At 35.9% G+C, this 25,491-nt stretch overlaps 1 protein-coding gene across 6 annotated transcripts in view; it reads left to right on the forward strand.

Moving 5' to 3' along the window:
• LOC127855386 (parathyroid hormone/parathyroid hormone-related peptide receptor-like) overlaps nucleotides 1–23,042 on the forward strand; it is a 158,908-nt gene extending 135,866 nt beyond the window's left edge. For 5 of the 6 annotated variants that reach the window (XM_052390901.1, XM_052390902.1, XM_052390899.1 and 2 more), the window contains 5 exons: nucleotides 6,658–6,749; nucleotides 10,062–10,200; nucleotides 10,445–10,486; nucleotides 19,275–19,383; nucleotides 21,408–23,042. In XM_052390901.1, the coding sequence (XP_052246861.1) occupies nucleotides 6,658–6,749; nucleotides 10,062–10,200; nucleotides 10,445–10,486; nucleotides 19,275–19,383; nucleotides 21,408–21,577 (552 nt within the window). In that variant the 3' untranslated portion in view covers nucleotides 21,578–23,042. The remainder of the gene's footprint in view (nucleotides 1–6,657; nucleotides 6,750–10,061; nucleotides 10,201–10,444; nucleotides 10,487–19,274; nucleotides 19,384–21,407) is intronic. The other variant, XM_052390900.1, reaches the window with a different exon arrangement.
• The last annotated feature ends 2,449 nt before the right edge of the window (nucleotides 23,043–25,491 follow it).

The raw sequence follows: 25,491 nt of genomic DNA on the forward strand, positions 1-25,491 counted from the left end.
CGCTTTTATGACATTTTTCGTTTAAATGAAGTCTCTTCTAAGCAAAAATCCAATTAAGGCGGAAAGTGTCGTCCCTGATTAGCCTGTGCAGTCTGCTGGGACGACACTTCACGCACATGTATTATGCCGTGTTTTCTCAGAAGGCAACTCATATGGAAATAACATGCCACAATTATCCACCATCATAAGATGTGTTGTGTGCATTACATGTCTCTTACCTCAAAGGTCAATGTCACACTAAGAGGTCAATGGTTTAATTTTGCCATAAAACAGCCTGTCCAGACTGCAGCTTTGTCATACATAATGCTATTTTAAATTGTACCACTATTGACCTCCATGAGGTGATGGAATTTTGTTTATTAAATCTGTCAGCCTACAACAGAGGTCGAGGTCACAGTTAAAGGTAAAGGTCAATTTGGCCATATATCAGCCTGTCTTGGCACGACTTTTCATTCAATTATTTCAACTTGAACAATAAATTACCAAAACTGACTACACTGCAACTCCGTTATATCCTGGTCTGTTATATCGCGATGACCTATATACAGGGAGTTGGTCATTGACCCCATTTATTTTTCACGCACTTCAGTTTTCTGTATAATCCGATGTTCATAACTAAATCCAGTTTGGTCCAGATTTTTTGCGCCTTCATTATACATCACCCTTGTGTTGTGCAACAAACAATAATCCTGCTTACCCTACATCAAAGATAAACTGCTTTACATCTTTGTGCGTGTAACTTTTGAAAACACTCTCTATTGAATTTGCCTTTAGATTAGGCAGAAAGTAATGTCTCTGATTAGCCTGTGCAGACTGCAGTCACTACGCACATGAATTAACCCATTTATGCCTAGCGTCTAGAAAAAAGGCCTTGGAAAACAGCGTAGACCCAGATGAGACGCCGCATGATGTGGCGTCTCATCAGGGTCTGCGCTGTTTGCTTAAAGGAATTTCTGTAAGAAATATTCTAAATATAGAAATAAATATACCAGACATCCCTAATTTTTTTAATAGATTGATCCAATTTAGAAGGATGGGAGGGTCCACTAGGCATAAATGGGTTAAGCCCAGTTTTCCCAGAATGATGCTCACATTAACCCTTTGCATGCTGGGAAATTTGTCATCTGCTAAAATGTCGTCTGCAGAATTTCTAAAATTAGCATTTTCTTCGTTTTTTTTCAAAGAATACTATCAGAATAGCAAACAGTTTGGATCCTGATGAGACGCCACGTTCTGTGGCGTCTCATCTGGATCCAAACTGTTTTCAAAAGCCTTCAAAATTCGGTTCCAGCACTGAAAGGGTTAATGGTAGGGTTATCCAGCTCCCACAACCTCAGTTTCAAAAAGTGCAATTCACAAAAGAACACAGTCCTTTGATCCTTGATCATCAAAGGTTAATATTTAATAGCGCATATCAACAGATGACATAATATTGATACATATTGATAATATTAATAATATAAATAATATTTAACGTATTTATTAAATGTTTTTTTTTACATACATGTCTAAAATTTAATAAATGCTCAGCAATAATATTGCTACAGCTAGGCCTAAATCGAAGGGCGCCGCGCCCTGCCCTCCCGAACCTCCGCCCTGCCCCCTCTCCCCAAACACATTTTTTTTACATATGAATATTCATAAATCTCTTATTACATTGTAATTACTTTAATCCTCATTGTAGACATAATATTTGAATGGTTTAATAATAATGGGAATAATACAATTATTTATAACACATAAATTAACATGCAATAGGAAGCATTCCAGAAACACCCACGCGCTTGTACGTGCCCTTTTCACAAAATACTGCGCGTCCAAAGTGCCCTTTTGACAAAAAGCCCCCCTGCCCTTTTCAAATCCTAGCTGGAGCACTGATATATACTAGTATATATATTTTTATAATTTGAAAAAGTTGTGTGTAGTGTACATTTATGATGGGGGTATATTGCTTATAGCTTTTAAGACTTGCACAAAAAAATGTACCGTAAGTATATTATCAACATAAAAAATGATGTCAAAATATTTGAATGAATGTTTCACCTGGATTTATATATATCACACTAAAAAAATTCTAAAGTTTTTTGTTTGGGAAATCGTGTATTAGGTGAAAACTGACTTTATTTCCATCCAAGTTTGACATAACTTTCGGTATTGATACAGGAGTTGTGTAATCTTCAGAGTGTTGAAGCTGTCCATGATATATTCATGCTGCCTATTCTGTCATATTCATATCAATTTGTGGACATTACCACATTAGTGAAGATAAGTATTTTGACGGGAACATCCTAATATAATGGGTAAAAATGTCATCATGTCAGATTATCTTTGGGTTAACAATGACACTTCTGACAGGTATTTCCGTTTCAAGGATGAAAAAATCATCATGTCAGATTGTCTTGTTAAACAAGTACACTCCTAACAGATATTTCAGTTTTACTCTGTCTTTTATTAGGAAAAAAGATGTCATCTTTCATTATAGGAATATTTTTAAAGTCTTTCATGTTAATGACTATTATGACATTAATAGACGTTGGAGGTCATACATTTAAAACAGGATTTTCCTTCATTTTCACATCTAAATGTCAGCCTTTGACATTTTTTCATGTATATGTACAATGTAATATATATATTTTTTTGAGATGTATTAATTGTGCACCCAAAGGCATTGTCTGTCTTTCATACATTCATTCCATCCCTAATTCTGCCCTGGTTCTTATGTGGAGCATTACTTGGAAAGTATTGAAGGGATATAATAACCATAACTCTTTCATCAGGTATTTACAAGCCTATTCCATTTGAGTAAATTGTATTGCCTTGAGAATAAATCCAATAGTATTTAAGTAATTTAAATGGAATTTGGTAAATTGATTTAGGACAATGTTAGAAAGAATACATTACAAAAACCATAACTCAATTATCAATATTTTGGAGTAATTGCCCTTGGCTTAGTGTTGTAAAGTCTGTTTTTAATGTGGTGCATAACTAAGGAAGTAATGAAAGGATTCAAATAAATGTATTTTGATAAAGGTCATTATGGAGAAGTGCAGGAAATAAGAACTATAACTCTCCTGTCAAGATTTATAGAGTTATTTTTTGCCTTTAAGTGAGTTTTGTGTGTGGAGCATTACTCCGTTAGTATTGAAGGTGTTTAAATGAAACTAGACACTTTGATAGAGGACATTGTGATGAAGTGTCGCGTATAAGAATCCTAACTCTCTTATCAATATTTGTTGAGTTATTGCCCTTTGCTTTTTTTCCCCACATAAGTACATAGTACTCATGTTGAGCTTTTAGTATACCAAAGATGTCTGTCGTCCAATGGTGTGTGCAGTGGGCGCAAAAACTTACTATTCTTGTGACTTCTTCTTCTTATCCCCTTGACCAATTTTAACAAAATGTCACAGGAATATTCATTGGGTAACCGCCTTTCCATGTTTTTTTAAACGTGGTCAATTGCATTGTGCAGATCACCAGATGTAAAAATAGATTTAACAAATGAAAAATACAAAAATCATTTTGTCGTAAACACATGTTTGGTGTGTAACATCGTCTAGTGGTTCAAATCATACTCCCCGGGTCAAAACTGGCCACGCCCCTGGGGTCACATGATTTGTTTAGACTTAAATAGTATATAACTTAGACAATCCTTAACTCTGAAACAGCAAGGGTTAGTTGTTAGAAACACACTGTACAACATCATATGCTGGCCCTCTAATAAGCTTTTAAAGTTAAGCCTGTGTCTTCCACCACAGCTGCTACTTGTTATGTCCCCCACCACTATAGTGGGGGACATATTGTTTTTGCCCTGTCTGTTGGTTTGTTTGTTTGCCCCAACTTGAACATTTGCCATAATTTTTGCAATATTGAAGATAGCAACTTCATATTTGGCATGCATGTGTATCTCATGGAGCTGCACATTTTGAGTGGTGAAAGGTCAAGGTCATCCTTTAAGGTCAAAGGTCAAATATATGGGTCAAAATTGCTCATTTAATGTACACTTTTGCAATATTGAAGCTAGCAACTTGATATTTGGCATGCATGTGTATCTCATGGAGCTGCACATTTTTAGCGGTGAAAGGTCAAGCTCTTTCTTCAAGGTCAAAGGTCATATATATGAAGACATAGTGTTTCACAAACACATCGCTTGTTTTTTAATATGTTTCTGTAAAAACTTTAATTTGTTGCTATGCTGTCTCGACCATATCAAATCTGTGTCATGCAGATTTAAAATACCTGGATAAAAGCCACATTTGTTATGCAAACATCACAAACTCTGTACATACAAGTTTCTACATGTGTGAGCCTCCTAGAACCAGGGTGGTCCATAACTAATCAATGTACTGACAGTACTGGTGTTACGATGCTTTTGAAGAGGATTGATATAAAAGCATCTATTTAAGTTTATCTACATCACCACAATTGTGTATGTGGGTAAGAAAATTTTGGGTAAAAAAAAAATGGGTACGAAAATTTTGGGTACAACAATTATGCCAAAAAAAGTTAAGTACGTAAAAATATTTGGTTACAAAAAAAATGGGTACGAAAAAAATAAATTGGTTACAAGCAAAAATTTGGGTACCAAAAAAAATGGGTAAAAAAAAAAATTGGTACGAAAAATGTAGGTTACGAAAAAAAAAATTGGGGGTACGGGGAAGTAGTACCCGTGGGGAACTTGATCCTTTCAGCGAAACTGGGAGGCGGGTTACATTCTCGATCAAATATAACAAGAAATATCTTTGAAAAGGTATTCGACGTGTATTTTCTGTACCACTTATCTTAAAAAACTGTCTGTTACAGTAAAATGTTTGTGGGCTATAACATAACGTTTCAGCATATAAATTCAAAACTTGACATGCTCTTTAATTACACCATGCTCTTTAATTTCACATTTATATCATACCAAACTTTATATTTCGTTGTTTTCTTTCCTAAGTTAATGATGCTATGTGTACGGACTTGATTTCACAATCCCATGTGCATGAACATATACTTTTTCTCTTTTGATTATTGTTCTTTTTCTCTAATTCAATAAGCTTAGGCATATTTGTATGTTAAGTACGGCAATAATTTCATGATGATTCCCGATCGATAGTGGGTATGAGCACATAGTCCGTAAGAGCACTTGAATACGTGAGTTCGCCCATGAACACATGGTAAGGTTAACTAAATCTCCGCGATATGACCTAACATGTGTTTAAAACAGCAAACAATATCCAACGAACGAATGAATTGTCAAACATAGTATGTGCACTGATGTGGCTCTGTAATTTATGTTTGAAAAGTTTATAAAATATGCAAAATGAAAAAGCACGCAGAAGAGCGAGTATCACAGATATGATATGGCAATTATGCTGTTTATATATCATAGTCGCTACAACATTTACAAAAGGCAGGTTCGAAATAATTCGTTTTCTTTACACTCATGATTGCGTTGAAAGTTAATTATACACGTTCTAATTCTACAATTTATTTACTGAATCACGACAAATGTCAAATACAATTCAGAAAATGCATAGTTGTTGCATTGATCTATAAACATATAATGGATTGAATATAACTGATTTAAAATTAACGTTTTCAAACTATTATTAAATCTTTTCCCAGAATATGCTGTCCTATTTATAGCTGAGCTTCCTATACCTTTATCAATGATAATCAGCGATGTATGCCGATTAGAAAAATCGAGCTATCTCAATCGGACTGGCTCGTTCTTTTACATAGGTTGCCATTATGAAGAATTTTTTCATGATATGATAACTTAGACGATGCTTCGCAGCATCGTCAAAAAGTAATTAATGGATTTAAATTAGAATTTATATAATTAAAGAGGGAATGAAGGGGAACTTCATAGTTTTCAAAAAATAAATAAAACTTGTCTGTTGTTTCCAACTATAAGGTCATATATATAATCAACCTTTTGCCTCCAAGTACCCTGTTGAATACTTTGGGGACATTAAGCTTTTACAGTGACAGCCCTTGTTTTTTATCCCCACCGAAACGAAATTTCGTAAGGGGATATAGTAATAGTCTCCGTCAGTCTGTCTGTCTGTCCATGGGTCCTTCTGTCCAAAACTTTGTACAGAGCATAACTCCAAATCTATTCAATGGATTTACTTCAAAGTTAGAATATAAATAGATGGCATCAAGGAGAAGTGCAGTGCAGAACCATAACTCTATCTACCTTAGTTTTTGAATTATCTCCCTATATTTTATTTCAAAGTAAATTTTTGTCCGGAGCATAACTCTAAATCTACTGAAAGGATTTACTTGAAATTTCAAATATAAACAGATGGCAAGTACAATGTAGGAGAAGTGCAGTGACTAAGAACCATAACTCTATCTACCTTAGTTTTTGAATTAAATCCCTTTATTCAATTTCATAGTAAATTTGTATCCGTTTTGTCACAGATTACACAGGTGCCATGTTTTACAAATAGTATTCAACTCTCTAAAACAAATGTTCTCATACAAGCAAACACATTTCAGCGGGGATGGCTATGTTAACATGGCTCTTGTAAATAATTGTGGTTGGTCAATGTCTAGCATCCATTTGTGTGCGTTGTTTGATGTCCCTCATCTGTCATAAACGTTTAGCTTGTTACCACTTTGGAGGGCACATTATGACAAAACGAAATCTTGTTGTTGTTTTTTCAGCTCAATTTCATTTCATTCATCAGTATTATACGGGTGCTGTATACAAAACTGGCGTCCAATCTCTGTCCAGATTCCAAGAAGCACAGATACAGGTACCACAGTAATCTTCACACTTTTAAATGGAATGTTAATTTTGCTTTGTTCATTAGAAAGTCTTGGGTTAATTAAGACCCGTGAATATTATGGCCATGTGATTCAAATGGTTATGAACATTTACTTATGCCCCTTTGAAGAAGTCAGAGGTATATTGCTGTGCACCTTTAGATACTGGGGCTGTATTCACCAATCCATTCTTAGACTTATGAATAAATAATAGACTCTCGTACCAAAAAAATACTTCCAGCATTTGAATATATACTTGCTTGTACTGACTATCTCATTAATATAATGTTCTACATGAAGAATGATGTGAATAGAGGTACATATAGGTAATACCAAGTTTGACTTGAAACTAAAGCAAGTCTTAAATATTCCAATTAAAGAATATTTTTTACTTTTAGATTTAAGTCTAATCATTATTTAGTGAATACGAACCCATATCATGAAACTTGGTATGCACATTAGAAATCAACACAGCATTTTGCACAGCCTTAAGTCTTCATCAAAGCAGAGGGATTCTGTATACACCTTGGAAGTCCCTCTGTATAGACAATTTTGCAATTTGAAGTACTTGTACAATTTTCTCTTTCCTGCATATTGTCTTGAGTTACGAAGTAGTCAGTGTGTGATTTCCCAATATAACATGTATGGTCTAACATAGATAAAAAATTCTACAAAGCATCGATACTTTCCTGGATGATGTCTTTTAACGCTATCAAAACGCCCTCTTGATCTCATTTTGACCTTGAAATTTTCTGACTTTAGGCTTATAAAGTCAATACTTGTGCAGGGGGTCATGCGTAAACTGGAGCGTACTGGGTTTAAGTGAGGTTAGTTGGAACTTACTTTCAAGATGGCGTCATTTTTGTGATTTTTGTGAAGGTCCCAAAATCAGGTCCCAAAACGTGCTTAAAAGGTAGTCAGTTCAAAAATGGGGGTTTAACCAATGTTTTGGCAATAAGTTAGTTTACAGAGATGAAATGGCGTTGGGCAAATAACATAATTGTGATTTATGTTTTATTTTACTGTACATGTGTGTCAATACAGTATATTATACGAGAAAATGATATGTGTACATCCTATTTCTCGAATGTCACGTAGGTAGAAAACAGATTTGTGTACGGTTTTCCTTCAATAACTTATTTATTCGGATGTCTACGATGACTTTAAACAAAAACACGAGGGAAGCGCAAACACCGTTAAGAGCCCAAAGGGCGTATTCATTTAAAAGAAATAGAGAATAATAGGTTAGTGTTGATTATAGATCAGGTTTATCATGCGAGGCTTAGAAAACAAAAAGCACGAGTGCTTTTTCGTTTTCGTGCCGAGCATGATAAACCTGATCTATAATCAACACTAATCTATTATTCTATTTATCCCACTTTTTATTTTGTAAACCTTTTTATTTAAACAAAATTAGTTTGACTGGATAATTTTGCTGGAATTATGAAGTCATTTCATCGAAATATTGACGTCATTTCCTGCCGTTGATTATAGATAATATTTAATCAATGGGGCTTTAATCAACCGAAATCGCTGTAAAAGTGGAATAAATATAAATATAAAGTGGCTTACCCGGTGAAAATATCCGCTACTCTATCTTGAAAAACACGAAAATGACGCCATTTTGGAAGTAAGTTCCAAGTACCCTCACTTAAACTCAGTAAGCTCCAGTTTACGCATGTCCCCAAATGGATGGACGTACACTCTCAACACAACAACGTTACCTCACCTCATATTGACCTTGACATTGACCTACTTCTGGACTTATTCCAATTTACCGATTAATCAATATTGACATGGCCCCATTGCGTGCATACAATTTACCAATTAATCAATATTGACATGGCCCCATTGCGTGCATACAATTTACCGATTAATCAATATTGACATGGCCCCATTGCGAGCATACAATTTACCAATTAATCAATATTGACATGGCCCCATTGCGAGCATATGCATTAATTAACTCTTTCAGCGCTGGAAACGGATTTTAAAGGCCTTTGCAAACAGTTTGGATCCAGATGAGACGCCACAGAACGTGGCGTCTCATCAGGATCCAAACTATTTGCTATTCTGATAGTATTCTTTGAAAAAAATCTAAGAAAATGCTAATTTTAGAAATTCAGCAGACGAAATTTTAGCAGAGGACAAATTTCCCAGCATGCAAAGGGTTAAAGGATAATCTCGTTCAGCTTAGAACTTCTATGTATTTTTAAAGGGACCTTTTCACGTTTTGATTAAGTGATAAAATTGAAAACAAAATTGTTTCAGATATGCAAATGTTTGTTGTAGTTATGTTTTTTGCTAGGTAATAGTAATACAAATGTACTGAACATTTACCATTCTCTAAAATATCAATTATACGCATCTTTTGACGATTACAAACCTGAAAATCATAAAGCGTAACAATCATGAAAAGATTGTATAATTTGGAAAGTTCTGTTGTTATCCTTATATTTTGTGAGTTAATGAGGATTGCTTATATAACGATTAAAAAACATGCAAATTAACTGCAGCTCGGGTGGCCAAGTGGTTTAAGAGCTAGATTTTAACTCCAAGGGTCAGTGGTTCAAGCCCATGTTTGGATTACTTTTTTTCTTAATTATGTTTTTGTTTTATACTGAAATTCCTTAGTTTCAATGTTTGCATTTATCAATTCAAAGCATTTAATGACAAACTTCAAAACATGCCAAAATCAGTGAAAATGTCCCATTAACATAGATATTAATTTTTGTTACACCTTGGTTCATAATTCAACACACGGCAGTGTCAGCAACACAAGATATGGAAGTATGTTATGATTTGTTATCTGACTGCTGTTATTTGAGTGAAACACTATTCGAGGGTGCAGGATCACGTGACTTTTTGGGGTCCCCCCTTTTAACTTTAATGTATGTATACACAATGATATGTGGTGCTTTATTTCAAATATTTTTTTAAAATTAATTTTCTTAAGAATTTCAACAAGTGCATAAAAGACTGATTTTCATGCTGGCTTATGGCAATGTGAAATACATCGGAATTACTTTATTTAAGAAGCCTGTGTTCTTGTTCAAAAATTCGGTATTAACTGCATTCATTGTTCGCGGTTATGTTTCATGCAAAGTGAAATTTTGTCAACCATTTCAGACGTATTCAAGGATTTATTCTTATACCTTTAGATATTGGCACAAAATAATGTTCATATCGGTGTGTTTACATTTTGTCCAGCCCGTGTGTAAAACTCGAGAAACCCTCTTGATTCTGTACCCTGTATTCAATAAGGCAAAAAAACTAATCAAGAAACTGTTTATGTATTTCAGAAAGCTTGCACGTAGCACGCTGTTTCTAGTCCCTACGTTTGGCGTCTACTTCATACTCTTTGCCATTCCCATCACTGGCCTCAGCGAGACTCTGGACTTCGTGCATCTCTTCATAGAAATGTTCTTCAACTCTTTCCAGGTATGATCAGTTACTGGTCCCACCTGATCATGGGTGGTTATTCAAGAAATGGGTTCTGACCAGGATTAACCGGTAGTTTTTAAGGTTTTGTTGGTAGTTTGAATGTCTTAATTGTTTTCTGTGTTCATAATATGATGTTATCACTGAAAAATCCATACCGAGTATTATACATAAAGTTATTATTGATTTAATTTGCAATATTTTATTGTTGTTTTTAATTTAATAAAAAAAGTTCTCGTTTCAGGGTTTCTTCATAGCCTTGATGCTGTGTTTTGTCAATGCAGAGGTTTGTTACCAATTTGTCAGCACAATTTCATTTAACCAGCAATGGTAAAAAATCCAGATTATCTGTTACAAATCTTATTTGTATATAAAAATGAATTGTATATTGAGAGTTGTAGAATTTCATAGAATCGCCTTTAAAACGCTTGGCCATAGACATCATTTTTGCATCCTCAAAGTGACTTATTGAGCAACATGCTTCTTGGTGTTGTCTGCACTCCTTGAAAGCTTGTCTAGCATATATTAGGCAAATTTTTTATGCTCCCCGAAAATTTTCGGGGAGCATATAGTTGCCAGTTTGTCCTTCCTTCCTTACTTCCTTCTGTCACACTTTTGGTACAGATTCATATAGCGCCTTCAATATTTTACCGATCTCCTACATATTTGGCATGTAGGTATCTTGCATGTACCTTTACCTTTTGATGAGGTCACTGGAGTCAAGGTCACTGAGGCTAATAATAGATTTTCCGTCATACTTTTGTTACAGTTTCTCATAGCGCCTTCAAAATTTTACCGATCTTTTACATATTTGGCATGAAGGTACCTTGCCTGGACCTCTACCTTTTGATGAGGTTTGAGGTCACTAGGGTCAAGGTCACTGAGGCTAATAATATATTTTCTCAAGGTCAATATTTCAGTTACAAAAATACTCATATTTTAGGACCTTGAATGTTAAAATTTAATCTACATTTTAGCTTGAGTGCATATAAAGCTTATAGCTTATTAAGAAACTCTCATGTCCCTTTCCTGGGTAGAACCAGTACTTGGTGTCTCTTCGGGGAAATTTTACGAATGCTTCCATAACAAGGACAGAACCTGGGACCTTTCTGTTTCTAGGTGGACACGATTTCCCCTTTGCCACGGCGACTTTTTCATTAAATGTTTGTAACACACCTTTTGTGTATGTCTAAACATTTATCATCTGTGTCTGTGAAACATCTACACGTAATTACAGTGTTTTTTTCGTTCAAAATAAGGGCAGGTATATATTTTTTTAGATCTCAACAATTAGTTAATCTCCCATCCATCTTTATAACTTCATCCTTAGTAAATATATTACTGAAAACACTTGTATTCTCAATATTGAAGCATTTGTTAGAAAAACAAAAACAACACTTATTTCCCAATTTTTAGCTCACCTGTCACAAAGTGACATGGTGAGTTTATGTGACCGTGTGATGTCTGGCATCCGGCATGTGTGCGTGTGTGCGTGCCTGTGTGCGTGTGTCCGTCAACAATTTGTTTGTGTAGACAGTAGTGGTCACAGTTTTCATCCAATCTTTATGAAATTTTATCAGAATGTTCATCTTGATGAAATCTGGGATGGGATTGTATTTGGGTCAACTGGGGTCAAACACTAGGTCACTAAGTCAAAAACTAGGCCACATAATAGGTCAAATAATAGAAAAACCTTGTGTAGACAATAGAGGTCGAGGTTTTCATCCAATCTTTATGAAATTTGGTCAGAATGTTTATCTTGATGAAATCTGGATACTCATATTTTAGGACCTTGAATGTTAAAATTAAATCTACATTTTAGCTTGAGTGCATAGAAAGCTATTAGCTTATTAAGAAACTCTCATGTCCCTTTCCTGGGTAGAACCAGTACTTGGTGTCTCTTCGGGGAAATTTTACGAATGCTTCCATAACAAGGACAGAACCTGGGACCTTTCTATTTCTAGGTGGACACGATTTCCCCTTTGCCACGGTGACTTTTTCATTAAATGTTTGTAACACACCTTTTTTCTATGTCTAAACATGTATCATCTGTGTCTGTGAAACATCTACATGCAGTTACAGTGCTTTTTTGTTCAAAATAAGGGCAGGTATATATTTTTTTATATCTCAACATTTAGTTAATCTCCCATCCATCTTTATATCTTTATGCTTAGTAAATATACTACTGAAAACACATGTATTCTCAATATTGAAGCATTTGTTAGAAAAACCAAAACAACACTTATTTCCCAATTTTTAGCTCACCTGTCACAAAGTGACATGGTGAGTTTATGTGACCAGGTGATGTCCGGCGTGTGTGCGTGTGTGTGTGCGTGTGTTAGTCAACAATTTGTTTGTGTAGACAGTTGAGGTCACAGTTTTCATCCAATCTTTATGAAATTTGGTCAGAATGTTCATCTTGATGAAATCTGGGTTGGAATTGTATTTGGGTCATCTGGGGTCAAACATTTGGTCAGTAGGCAAAAAACTAGGTCACATAATAGGTCAAATAATAGAAAAACCTTGTGTAGACAATAGAGGTCGAGGTTTTCATCCAATCTTTATGAAATTTGGTCAGAATGTTTATCTTGATAAAATATGGGTTGGGATTGTATTTGGGTCATCTGGGGTCAAAAACTAGGTCACTAGGTCAAAAACTAGGTCAAATAATAGAAAAACCTTGTGTAGACAGTAGAGGTCACAGTTTTCATCCAATCTTTATGAAATTGGGTTAGAATGTTTATCTTGATGAAATCTGGATTGGGATTGTATTTGGGTCATCTGGGGTCAAAAACTAAGTCACTAGGTCAAAATCTAGGTCAAATAATAGAAAAACCTTGTGTAGACAGTAGAGGTCACAGTTTTCATCCAATCTTTTAAAAATTGGTCAGAATGTTTATCTACATAAAATCTGGGTTGGGGTCGTATTTGGGTCATCTGGGGTCAAAAACTAGGTCACTAGGTAAAAAACTAGGTCAAATAATAGAAAAACCTTGTGTAGACAATAGAGGTCGCAGTTTTCATCCAATCTTTATGAAATTTGGTCAGAATGTTTATCTTGATGAAATCTGGGTTGGGATTGTATTTGGGTCATCTGAGGTCAAAAACTAGGTCACAAGGTCAAATAATCGAAAAACCGTCAACAATTTGTTTGTGTAGACAGTAGAGGTCACAGTTTTCATCAAATCTTTATGAAATTTGGTCAGAATGTTTATCTTGATGAAATCTGGGTTGGGATTGTATTTGGATGATCTGGGGTTAAAAACTAGGTCACTTGGTCAAAAATTAGGTCACTAGGTCAAAAACTAGATCACTATGTCAAATAATAGAAAAACCTTGTCACAGTTTTCATCCAATCTTTATGAAATTGGTCAGAATGTTAATCTTGATGAAATCTGGGTTGGGATTGTATTTGGGTCATCTGGGGTCAAAAACTAGGTCACTAGGTAATATAATAGAAAAACCTTGTGTAGACAATAGAGGTTGGAGTCTTTAGACTTTGTGATCTGTGTAACAACAAACCCATTGCAGTATATACTGAACAGTGGGTCTGGTAATGATGCTGCCACATACAACAGTATGTGTGTTTTCACCATCTTTACTTATAAAAATTGGGCTATTCTTTCTCTCTCTCCTCCTTAAAAAACAATACAAACAATAACATACAATAACAACATCATATTAATGATAATAATTAATAATAAGTACAGTAACATAACAAAAACATAGTAATCTAATACTATAAAACAACTCCAAGTTCTTTTGGATTAACTCATCCTTTTTCTTTCATTTATATTTTTGCATATAAACTATTATTGTTTACTTTTTCTTAAAGTACAAAGTCAGCCGTGGGAAAATCTATTTTTAAACGGATTGACCTACTGGCAATCCTTAAAAAGAAATTTCGGCCAATCAGCGCCATCGTTATATAAGCGCATCAACCAATTAAAACGCCGCTTTTTAACAGCGTTAGGCCTATCCACTGTAAAGCATTGCGTCTTTTTAACGCTTCATATAAAGGTTATATATTTTTAAACCAATAGATTTTTATTAAGGCACCGCACCAACACTGCAAAGTTTTATTGCCGTTTTCGGCTTTTTTGTGCAGAGTTCTATGTTAAGCAGTGTGCTCGGGCAATGGTTTTTAACCGAAGTCCCGAGGGTAAAAAAAACCCATTAGTCAGACAATAGAGGTCACAGTTTTCATCCAATCTTTATAGAATTTGATCAGAATGTTTATCTTGATGAAATCCGGGTTGGGATTGTATTTGGGTCACCTGGGGTCAAAAACTAGGTCACTAGGTCAAATAATAGAAAAACCTTGTGTAGACAATAGAGGTCACAGTTTTCATCTAATCTTTATGAAATTTGGTCAGAATGTTATGTTGATGAAATCTGGGTTGGGATTGTATTTGGTTAGTCAGGTGAGTGATTCAGGGCCATCATGGCCGTCTTGTAGTTAAAATGCTGCGATTTTTCCCAATACATAGGGACCCAGGCCCATTCCCAAAATGGTGAAAAACCACTGAGTTATACCCCTGCAAACAATGTTGGGAAGGGGCGTATTAGAGGCACTCTTTTTGGTCAGTTTGTCCACATATAATGTATTTTTTTAAGCAAACAACTAACAAATTTCTAAAGCAATTCAAGTGACACTTAAAATATGCGATCCCCATGATAGTCGATGTGCAAAGCGCATTTTGTAGGTTATATGATCCACTTCTTCCTATGGTTGCCATAGAACATGTTACAAGTTTGTGCAACTACTTACACAAGATAAATACACGTATAACCTATGTTTAAAAGCCCATTATCAATGAAAATCAAAAAATATTTTGTAAAATATTTCGAAAAATAAAGTAAACACATATAATATAAGTCTTCTTTATAGCCAAAATTTCAACGCTAAATGTGGTATGGTAACATAGATTTAACGAGATACAAAATGCTTGTTATTATTTTTTGTGTCGCAATATAGATGTATATTCCATGACTATTTTAAGGAACACTGATGTTTTACCGGTTAAATTTATTTTACGCAATATTCCTTGATTTTTTTTCCCCCTGGATAGAAAGATCGGGGGTATATTGTTTTTGGCCTGTCTGTCATTCATTCATTCATTCATTCATTGTGTGCATCCCAAAACTTTAACCGTGGTTAAAGTTTGATAACTTTTGCAATATTGAAGATAGCAACTTCATACTTGGCATGCATGTGTATCTCACGGAGCTGCACATTTTAAGTTGTGAAAAGTTAAGGTCAAGGTCATCCTTCAAGGTCAAAGGTCAAATATCATTGTATTTTTCTTTCCTAAAACTTTAACCTTTATTAAAGTTTGGTCATAACTTTTTGAATATTGAAGATAGCAACTTGATATTTGGCATGCATGTGTATCTCATGGAGCTTAACATTTTGAGTGGTTCAAGGTCATGGTCATCCTTCAAGGTCAAAGGTCAAATTTATGGCTTCAAAGCGGCGAAATAGGGGGCATTGTGTTTCTGACAAAAACACATCTCTTGTTAGTATTTATGTGGCTCTTAGTATTAAATATGCCATCACATTAAATTATAGATGCGCAAGAGTCTATTTTCATGATCTATGATCCACTTGTTGATAAGTTTTAAGCCATGAACATTGTTGCCTTCTTACACGTTTCAAGTTTGTAGAACTATAAATAAATTTCTCAGAGGAATTATATTTAAACTTAGAAAATATGCCATCACTGAGAAGTAAAGATTTATAAGAGACAATTTTAATGCACAGTTATCTACTTATTCTTAGTTATGTGCCTTTAATTTTTGTTATGCCCCCCAAAGGAGGGCATTTAGTGATTGCACTGTCCGTCTGTCTGTCCGTCTCACTTTGCGTTTAGGTTTTGAAAAATGCTCATAACTTCTATGTCGCTTCAGATGTAACCTTCATATTTGGTATGCATGTGTATATGGACAAGGCACACCATAGGCACACAAATTTTGGTTTCGAAATCTGCGTTTAGGTTTAAAAAAATGCTCATAAAGTGTTGTGGGCGTATTAGCCCCTGTTGTAATAAAGCTGTATTTCATATTTTCTTTGTTTGTAAGTCTTGTTATGTGCCTTGTAAAATCCTTAGTTACCAAGTGTGCAAGAGGACGCCTATAAATACTTGAGAATACGGATATTTTATCAATCAACTAAGCCTTGCAACAAATACCTTGTTAAATGCTGTATGACAATGTGTGCAAGATGAAGGTAATATAGAGAATAATAGGTTAGTGTTGATTATAAATCAGGTTTATCATGCGAGGCTTAGAAAACAAAAAGCACGAGCCTTGGCGAGTGCTTTTTCGTTTTTGTGCCGAGCATGATAAACCTGATCTATAATCAACTCAAATCTATTATTCTTTATCGCACTTTTTATTCAGTAAACCTTTTTGTTTAAACAAAATAAGTGTAACTGGATAATTTAGATGGATTTATGACGTCATTTTGTCGAAAAAATGAGGTCATTTCATGCCGTGGTTTATAGCAGAAATTTAATCAACAGGGCTTTAGTCAACCGAATTCCCTGTAAAAGTGGGAGAATTTGGCCAGTTCATAAATCAATAAGCCTTCTAATCCTTTTTTAGCTCACCTGAGTCCGTCGTATGTCCGTCGGTCCGTCCATTAACATTTGCTCGTAAACACTCTAGAGGCCACATTTTTTGTCCCATCTTCATGAAACTTGGTCAGAAGCTTTGTCCCAATGAAATCTCGGCCAAGTTTGAAACTGGGTTGTGCCGGGTCAAAAACTAGGTCACTAGGTCAAAAAAAAGAAAAAACCTTGTAAACACTGTAGAAGTCACATTTCATGCCCAATCTTCATGTAACTTTGTCAAAATGTTTGTCTTAATGATATGTTGGTTCAATTGAAGTCTCGGACGAGTTCGAAAATGGTCGAGATCGGTGAAAAAACATGGCTGCCAGTGGGCGGGGCATTTTTCTCTATATGTATATAGTGGCAGTTTTCCCTATTTGGCTATAGAGAAACCTTGTAAACACTCTAGAAGTCACAATTTTTGCCCAATCATCATGAAAATTGGTCATAACATTGGTTTTATTGATATCTCGGATGAGTTAGAAAATGGTCATGATCGGTGAAAAAACATGGCCGCCAGTGGGCGGGGCATTTTTCTCTATATGTATATAGTGAAAACATGTGAACACAGTAGAAGTTACATTTTTGGCCCAATTTTCAAGAAATTTGCTCAGAACATTTGTTTCCTTGATACGAGAGTTGAGTTAAAAAATGGTTCCAGTCAGTTGAATAACAATGCTGCTGGGACGGGGGCAGTTTTCTCATTATTCCCCCATGCCCCCCCCCCCCTCCACCTTTCGAAGAAGAGGGGGTATATTGTTTTGCTCATGTCTGTCCGTCTGTCCACCAGATGGTTTCCGAATGATAACTCAAGAGCGCTTATGCCAAGGATCATGAAACTTCATAGGTTCATTGATCATGACTCACAGATGACCCCTATTTATTTTCAGGTCACAAGGTCAAAGGTCAAGGTCACGATGACCCGAAATAGTTAAATGGTTTCCGGATGATAACTCAAGAACACTTATGCCTAGGATCATAAAACTTCATAGATACATTGATCATGACTCGCAGATGATTCCTATTGATTTTCAGGTCAAAGGTCAAGGTCACGGTGACCTAAAGCAGTAAAATGGTTTCCGGATGATAACTCAAGAACGCTTATGCCCAGGATTATGAAACTTCATAGATACATTGATCATGACTCGCACATAACCCCTACTGATTTTCAGGTCACTAGGTCAAAGGTCAAGGTCACAATGACCCGAAATAGTAAAATGGTTTCCGGTATGATAACTGAAGAACGCTTGGGCCTAGGATCATGAAACTTCATAGGTACATTGATCATGACTCGTAGATGACTCCTAATGATTTTCAGGTCACTAGGTCAAAGGTCAAGGTCACGGAGACCGGAAATAGTAAAATGGTTTCCAAATGATAACTCAAGAACGCTTATGCCTAGGATCATGAAACTTTATAGGTACATTGATCATGACTCGAAGATGACCCCTATTGATGTTCAGGTCACTAGGTCAAAGGTCAAGGTCACAGTGACCTGAAATAGTAAAATGGTTTCTGGATGATAACTCAAGAACGTATATGCCTAGGATCATGAAACTTCATAGGTTCGGTGATCATGACTCCCAGATGACCCCTATTGATAATCAGATCACTAGGTCAAAGGTCAAGGTCACGGTGACCTGACATAGTAAAATGGTTTCTGGATGATAACTGAAGAACGCTTAGGCCTAGGATCATGAAACTTCATAGGTACATTGATCATGACTCGTAGATGACCCCTATTGATTTTCAGGTCACTAGGTCAAAGGTCAAGGTCACGGTGACCGGAAATAGTAAAATGGTTTCCAAATGATAACTCAAGAACGCTTATGCCTAGGATCATGAAACTTCATAGGTACATTGATCAAATAGTGACCTGAAATAGTAAAATGGTTTCTGGATGATAACTCAAGAACGTATATGCCTAGGATCATGAAACTTCATAGGTACAGTGATCATGACTCCCAGATGACCCCTATTGATAATCAGGTCACTAGGTCAAAGGTCAAGGTCACGGTGACCTGAAATAGTAAAATGGTTTCTGGATGATAACTCAAGAATGTTTATACCTAGGTTTTTGAAACTTCATAGGTATATTGATCATGACTCGCAGATGACCCCTATTGATTATCAGGTCACTAGGTCAAAGGTCAAGGTCACAGTGCCAAAAAACGTATTCACACAATGGCTGTCAAGGTCACGGTGACTCAACTTAGAAAAATGGTTTCAGGATGATAACTCAAGAATGCTTACGCCTAGGATCATGAAACTTCATAGGTACATTGATCATGACTCACAGATGAAATAATGATGAAACTTGACCAGGATGTTTGTCTGGACAATATCTAGGTCAAGTTTGACATTTGGTAAAGATTGAATGAACCGACTCCTCTCAGGTGAGCGAACTAGGGCCATCTTGGCCCTCTTTTTCCAAATGTGTTTTACTTATCCTTTGTGTAGGTAAGGGTCCAGATTAAGCGACAGTTGGAAGACCTTGGTTTTCTCCGACATAGTATCAAGTCTGCACACCGTACCGACTACCTCCGCACACAATGTGAGTCATTAAAGGGTAAGGCTTCACGAGCGTTCTTTTGATGGTTGTGATTTTTTCAAACTGCTAATTCAGAGTTTTTTCCTTGTTTTTACTTGTGGCTGTAAGGCTTCACGAGCGTTCTTTTGATGGTTGTGATTTGTTCTACGTGCTAATTCAGAGTTTTTTCCTTGTTTTTTACTAGTGGCTGTAAGCTTCACGAGCGTTCTTTTGATGGTTGTGATTTGTTCTAAGTGCTAATTCAGAGTTTTTTCCTTGTTTTTTACTAGTGGCATGATATGCTTATGAATGAACTAATATAATTAAAGTGTACAAAACTATTCTGATATATGCTGAAGACATGTTTTGGGGCCTTTTCACAGATTTTGGCATGTTTTGAAGTTTGTCATTGAATGCTTTATATTGATAAATGTCAACATTAAATTTTAAAAGCTCCAGTAAAAAATCAAAAATAAAATGTAAAAAAAAAAAAAATGTAGCCCACAGCAGGGCTCGAACCAGTGACCCCCGGAATCCAGAAGTAAAAACGCATTGGCCAACTGAGCTATCCTGCCATTAGCATACAAATCATGCGTATTTTATACATTATATGAGCAATCTTCGTAGTTTCACAAATTTAAACGACAACAACAGAACTCTCCAAATTATTCAATCGTTTCGCGTTGCAACGCTTTATAATTTTTAGGTTTTTAAATCGTCAACAGATGCATATAATGGCTATATTAGACCATGGCAAATGTTCAGTAATACTGTTTCCTCACAAATATTATAACTAAACCAATAATTTGCGAATCTGAAACAACTTTTTTCAATTTTGTCAATTTACCAAACCGTGAAAAGATCCCTTTAAGTTTCTAATGCATCTGATAAAGATTTCTACTTAATTTAAGTATGTCTTCTACATTAGATTTCTTCTTCATTCAGAACGTTCTTCTACATAAGATTTCAGCTTCATTCAGTATGTCTTCTACATAAGATTTCTTCATTCAGTATGTCTTCTACATAAGATTTCTTCTTTATTCAGTATGCATTCTACTGAAGATTTCTTCTTCATTCAGTATGTCTTTTACTTAAAATTTCAACTTCATTTTGAATGTCTTTTACATAAGATTTCTTCGTTATTCAGTATGTCTTCTACTTAAGATTTCTTCTTCATTCAATATGTCTTCATAAGATTTCAACTTGATTCAGTATGTCTTCTACATAAGATTTCTTCTTCATTCAGTATGTCTTCTACTTAAGATTTCTTCTTCATTCAATATGTCTTCTACATAAGTTTTCAACTTCATTCAGTATGTCTTCTACATAAGATTTCTTCTTCATTCAGTATGTCTTCTACATAAGATTTCAACTTCATTCAGTATGTCTTCTACATAAGATTTCTATTTCATTCAGTATGTCTTCTACTTAAGATTTCTACTTCATTTAGGATGTCTTTTCCGGATAAAATCAGAACAAATGGAGAAACATATGCATGCAATCTGCACATACACACTGAAATAGTATGCTGTCTGTTACAGATGAAATTTCTTTTATATTTTGTTTGTTGTTTGTTTAGACTCCTATAGGAATTTGTTCAAAGTTCAGCTTACTATTTCTAGTAGTATTTTGTCTAATTTAAAGTGCCTTTTGAATGTTTTAATTTGACTGGATAGCCAAATTTCTGCTCTATTTACAACACCGTGCTAAAGATTTCTTTTTAAGTTTCTATTGCTGCTTTGTGAGCCAAGAAATACACTTCTTGCTTGTCTAACATCAGTCTGCTTAACATATCTATTATGTACAATCCTGTCTTTTTAAGTTTCTTTTGCAACATTTATGATTTCTGCTAATACCTACACTTATTCTTTTGCACAATATTATGCACAAGACGTACACTTTGTGTACTCTTGTGCAACATTCTGATAATGATTTCCGTTATTCTTAATGCCTTCTTCTTTATTATTCCATTTTTTTTCTGTGACAATTTAACATACTCAACATGAATTGTCGGACAACATTGTGCAGACAATTTCTAGTATTCTCGATTTTGTCTACTGCAGATACCAAGAGGGAAGAGGCTGTAGGGGGGATGGAAGAGGAAGAGATGGAGTTGCAGTGTGGCATTGCTGATCTGAGGCCTGCAAAACAGACCATCATTGGGGATGAGAAAGAAATGCAACCGTTCATGCAACCGTTCAGTTACAGCAATTGTGAGAGTGGTTATGTCTGAGGTGGTTGCTGTTACTGCATCATGGTGTTTTTCACATTTATGAATATTCCTCATGTGCTGAATTGTTGTGGTGGTTCTTTTGTTTGACAAGTAGATGTTGTTGTTTTACTGTACCAGTTATTATGCCCCCCTTTGAAGAAGAGGGGGTATATTGTTTTGCTCATGTCGGTCCGTCTGTAGGTCCGTTGGTCAGTCCACCAGATGGTTTCCGGATTATAACTCAAGAACGCTTAGGCCTAGGATCAAGAAACTTCAAAGGTACATTGATCATGACTGGTAGATGACTCCTATTGATTTTCAGGTCGCTAGGTCAAAGATAAAGGTCACATTGACTCTAAATAGTAAAATGGTTTCCGGATGATAACTCAAGAATGCTTATGCCTAGGATCATGAAACTTCATAGGAACATTGATCATGACTGGCAGATGACCCCTATTGATTTTCAGGTCACTAGGTTAAAGGTCAAGGTCACAGTGACTCGAAACAGTAAAATAGTTTCCGGATGATAACTCAAGAATGCTTACGCCTAGGATCATGAAACTTCATAGGTACATTGATCATGACTAGCAGATAACCCCTATTGATTTTCACGTCACTAGGTCAAAGGTCAAGGTCATAGTGACAAAAAACGTATTCACACAATGGCTGCGACTACAACTGGCAGCCCTTATGGGGGGCATGCATGTTTTACAAACAGCCCTTGTTTGATATTAACTCTATAAAATGGTGTTCATTTATTATATATTCTAGCTTTAATATTGACATAAAAAACTAATACATGTGTGCAATAATATTATGCTTTTGAATATCATATTTAAAATCCGTTATCTTAAAATAATTTCAGTCAGGTGCTATATTATGTTCTGCAATAACCGTCACATAGAAGTGTAGGTAAAAGGCACTTTATTGTTTTGTTAATATTATTGTCCCTTACCGGTGAAACCAGAGGGGACTTATGGTTTGCGCTCTATCTGTTTGTAAACCTTTTCTGGATCCTGTGATAACTTTAAAAGTTCTTCATGGATAGATGGCAATATGGAGATTGTGCATGCCATTTCATTTTGTTCTTACGTCAAGAATTCTGGTTGCTATGGAAATAGATTAGAAATTTTAACAAATAGACTAGAAATATTGCTGAAAATAGTGGATCCTGTGATAACTTTACATGTTCTTCATATTTTTTCATGAAACTTGAAACATGGATAGATAGCAATATGGAGATTTTGCACGTTATTTCATTGTGTTCATATGTCAAGAATTCTTGTTGCTATGGCAACAAATAGACAAGAAATATTGCTAAAAATGGTGGAGTTTCACTGGTAGGGGACTTATATTGCTTGGCAATAGTCTTGTTACTACAGACTCTGTGCTTTGTCTGCAAGATGTTTAATATTCCAATAGTGTGTTGTCCCTTTATGAGATAATTGTTGAGTGTGGTAATTATATAATAAAACATGAATAAATATTATACCTTTCTAGCTGTATATGTTTCTGCATTGTGGTAAACCTTGAATAGAAATTGGAACAAGACTATTTCACCATATATTTGATTGTTTATGTGTTGTTTCTACACTGAAATGTCCATTATGACTTGCTTCAAGTATGTAATGGATTAAAGCAAGTATGTCATAATATATCATGGGTTGGAGCAAGTATGCCATGATTCACCTTGTGTTGTGGCAAGTATGTTATGATTTACCTTGGTTGGAGCAAGTATGTCATGTTCTACCATTATTTAAAGCAAGTATGGCATGGTCTACCATGGGTTCGTGCAAGTATATCTTGATCTAGATGGGTTTGAGCAAGTATGTCATGATCTACCATTGATTAAGGCAAGCATGTCATGATCTACCATGGGATTGGACCTAGTATGCCATGATCTTGAAATGGTTGGAGATGCCATAATCTACCATGGGTTGGTTGCTCTGGCATTGGAGCAAGTATGCCATGATCTGCCATTGGTTTGACCAAGTATTCCATGATCTTCCATGGGTTGGAGATATTATGTCATGATCTACCATGGTTTGAACAAGTATGTCATGGTCTACCATGGTTAGGAGCAAGTATGTCATGATCTTCCATGGGTTCGAGCAAGTTTGTCATGGTCTACCAAGGGTAGAAGCAAGTTTGTCATGGTCTTCCATAGGTAGGAGCAAGTACGTCATGATCTACCATATGTTGGAGCAGTATGTCATGGTCTGCAATTGGTTGAACAAGTATGCCATGATTAACCATGTGTTGGAGCAAGTTTGCTATTATCTGCCATTTTTGGAGAAAGTATGCCATGGTCTGCAATGGGTTATAGCAAGTATGCCATGATCTGTAATGGGTTGTAGCACGTATACCATGATCTGTTATGGGTTGTAGCAAGTATGCAATGATCTGTAATGGGTTGGAGAAAGTATGCCATGATCTGTAATGGGTTGGAGCAAGTATGCCATGATTAACAATAGGTTTGAGCAAGTATGCCATGATCTACCATGGGTATGTTGCTTTGGCATTGGAGCAAGTATGCCATGATCTACCATGGGTTGGAGCAAGTATGCCATGATTAGCCATAGGTTTGAGCAAAAAATGCCTTAACATGGGCTGTGACAAGTATGTCATGATCTACCATGGGTTGGAGCAAGTACATGTATGTCATGATTTACCATGGGTTTTAGAAAGTATGCCATGATCTGCTATGGTTTGGAACAAGTATTCCATGATCTTCCATGGGTTGTAAATGTTATGTCATGATTTACCATGGTTTGAGCAAGTATGTAATGGTCTACCATGGGTAGGGGCAAGTATGTCATGATCTACCATGGGTTTGAGCAAGTTTGTCATGGTCTTCCAAGGGTAGGGGCAAGTTTTTCATGGTCTTCCATGGGTAGGAGCAAGTTTGCCATGATCTGCCATTGGTTGGAGAAAGTATGCCATGATCTGCCATGAGTTATAGCAAGTATGTCATGATCTGTAATGGGTTGTAGCAAGTATGCCATGATCTGTAATGGGTGGAGAAAGTATGCCATGATCTGTAATGGGTTGGAGAAAGTATGCCATGATCTGTAATGGGTTGGAGCAAGTATGCCATGATCTGTAATGGGTTGTAGCAAGTATGCCATGATCTGTAATGGGTGGAGAAAGTATGCCATGATCTGTAATGGGTGGAGAAAGTATGCCATGATCTGTAATGGGTTGGAGCAAGTATGCCATGATTAACAACGGGTTTGAGCAAGTATGCCATGATCTACCATGGGTTGGTTGCTCTGGCATTGGAGCAAGTATGCCATGATCTACCATGGGTTGGAGCAAGTATGCCATGATTAACCATGGGTTTGAGCAAAAATGCCTTACCATGAGTTGTGACAAGTATGTCATGATCTACCATGGGTTGGAGCAAGTACATGTAAGTCATAATTTACCATGGGTTTTAGAAAGTATGCCATGCTCTGCCATGGGTTGGAGCAAGTATGCCATGATCTGCAATTGGTTGTAGCAAGTAAACCATGATCAACCATGGGTTGGAGCAAGTATGTCATTATCTTCCATGGGTTGGAGCAAGTATGTCATGATTTACCATGTTTTCCATAATGTATGCCATGATATGCCATGGGTTGGAACAAGTATGCCACGATATACCAATGGTCGGAGCTATAATGTCATGATGTACCATGGGTTGGAGAAAGTATGTCATGATCCACCATGGGTTGGAGCTAGAATGCCATGATCTACTATGGGTTGGAGCAAGTATGCCATGATCTGTAATGGGTTGGTTGCTCTGGCATTGGAGCAAGTATGTCATGATCTACCATGGGTTGTAGCAAGAATGTCATGATTAACCATAAGTTGGATCAAGTATGCAATGATTAACAATTGGTTGGAGAAAGTATGCCATGATCTGCAATGGTTCGGAGCAAGTATGCTGTGAT

This window comes from Dreissena polymorpha, chromosome 13 (genome assembly GCF_020536995.1).
Source record: "Dreissena polymorpha isolate Duluth1 chromosome 13, UMN_Dpol_1.0, whole genome shotgun sequence".
NCBI classification, from domain to species: domain Eukaryota; kingdom Metazoa; phylum Mollusca; class Bivalvia; order Myida; family Dreissenidae; genus Dreissena; species Dreissena polymorpha.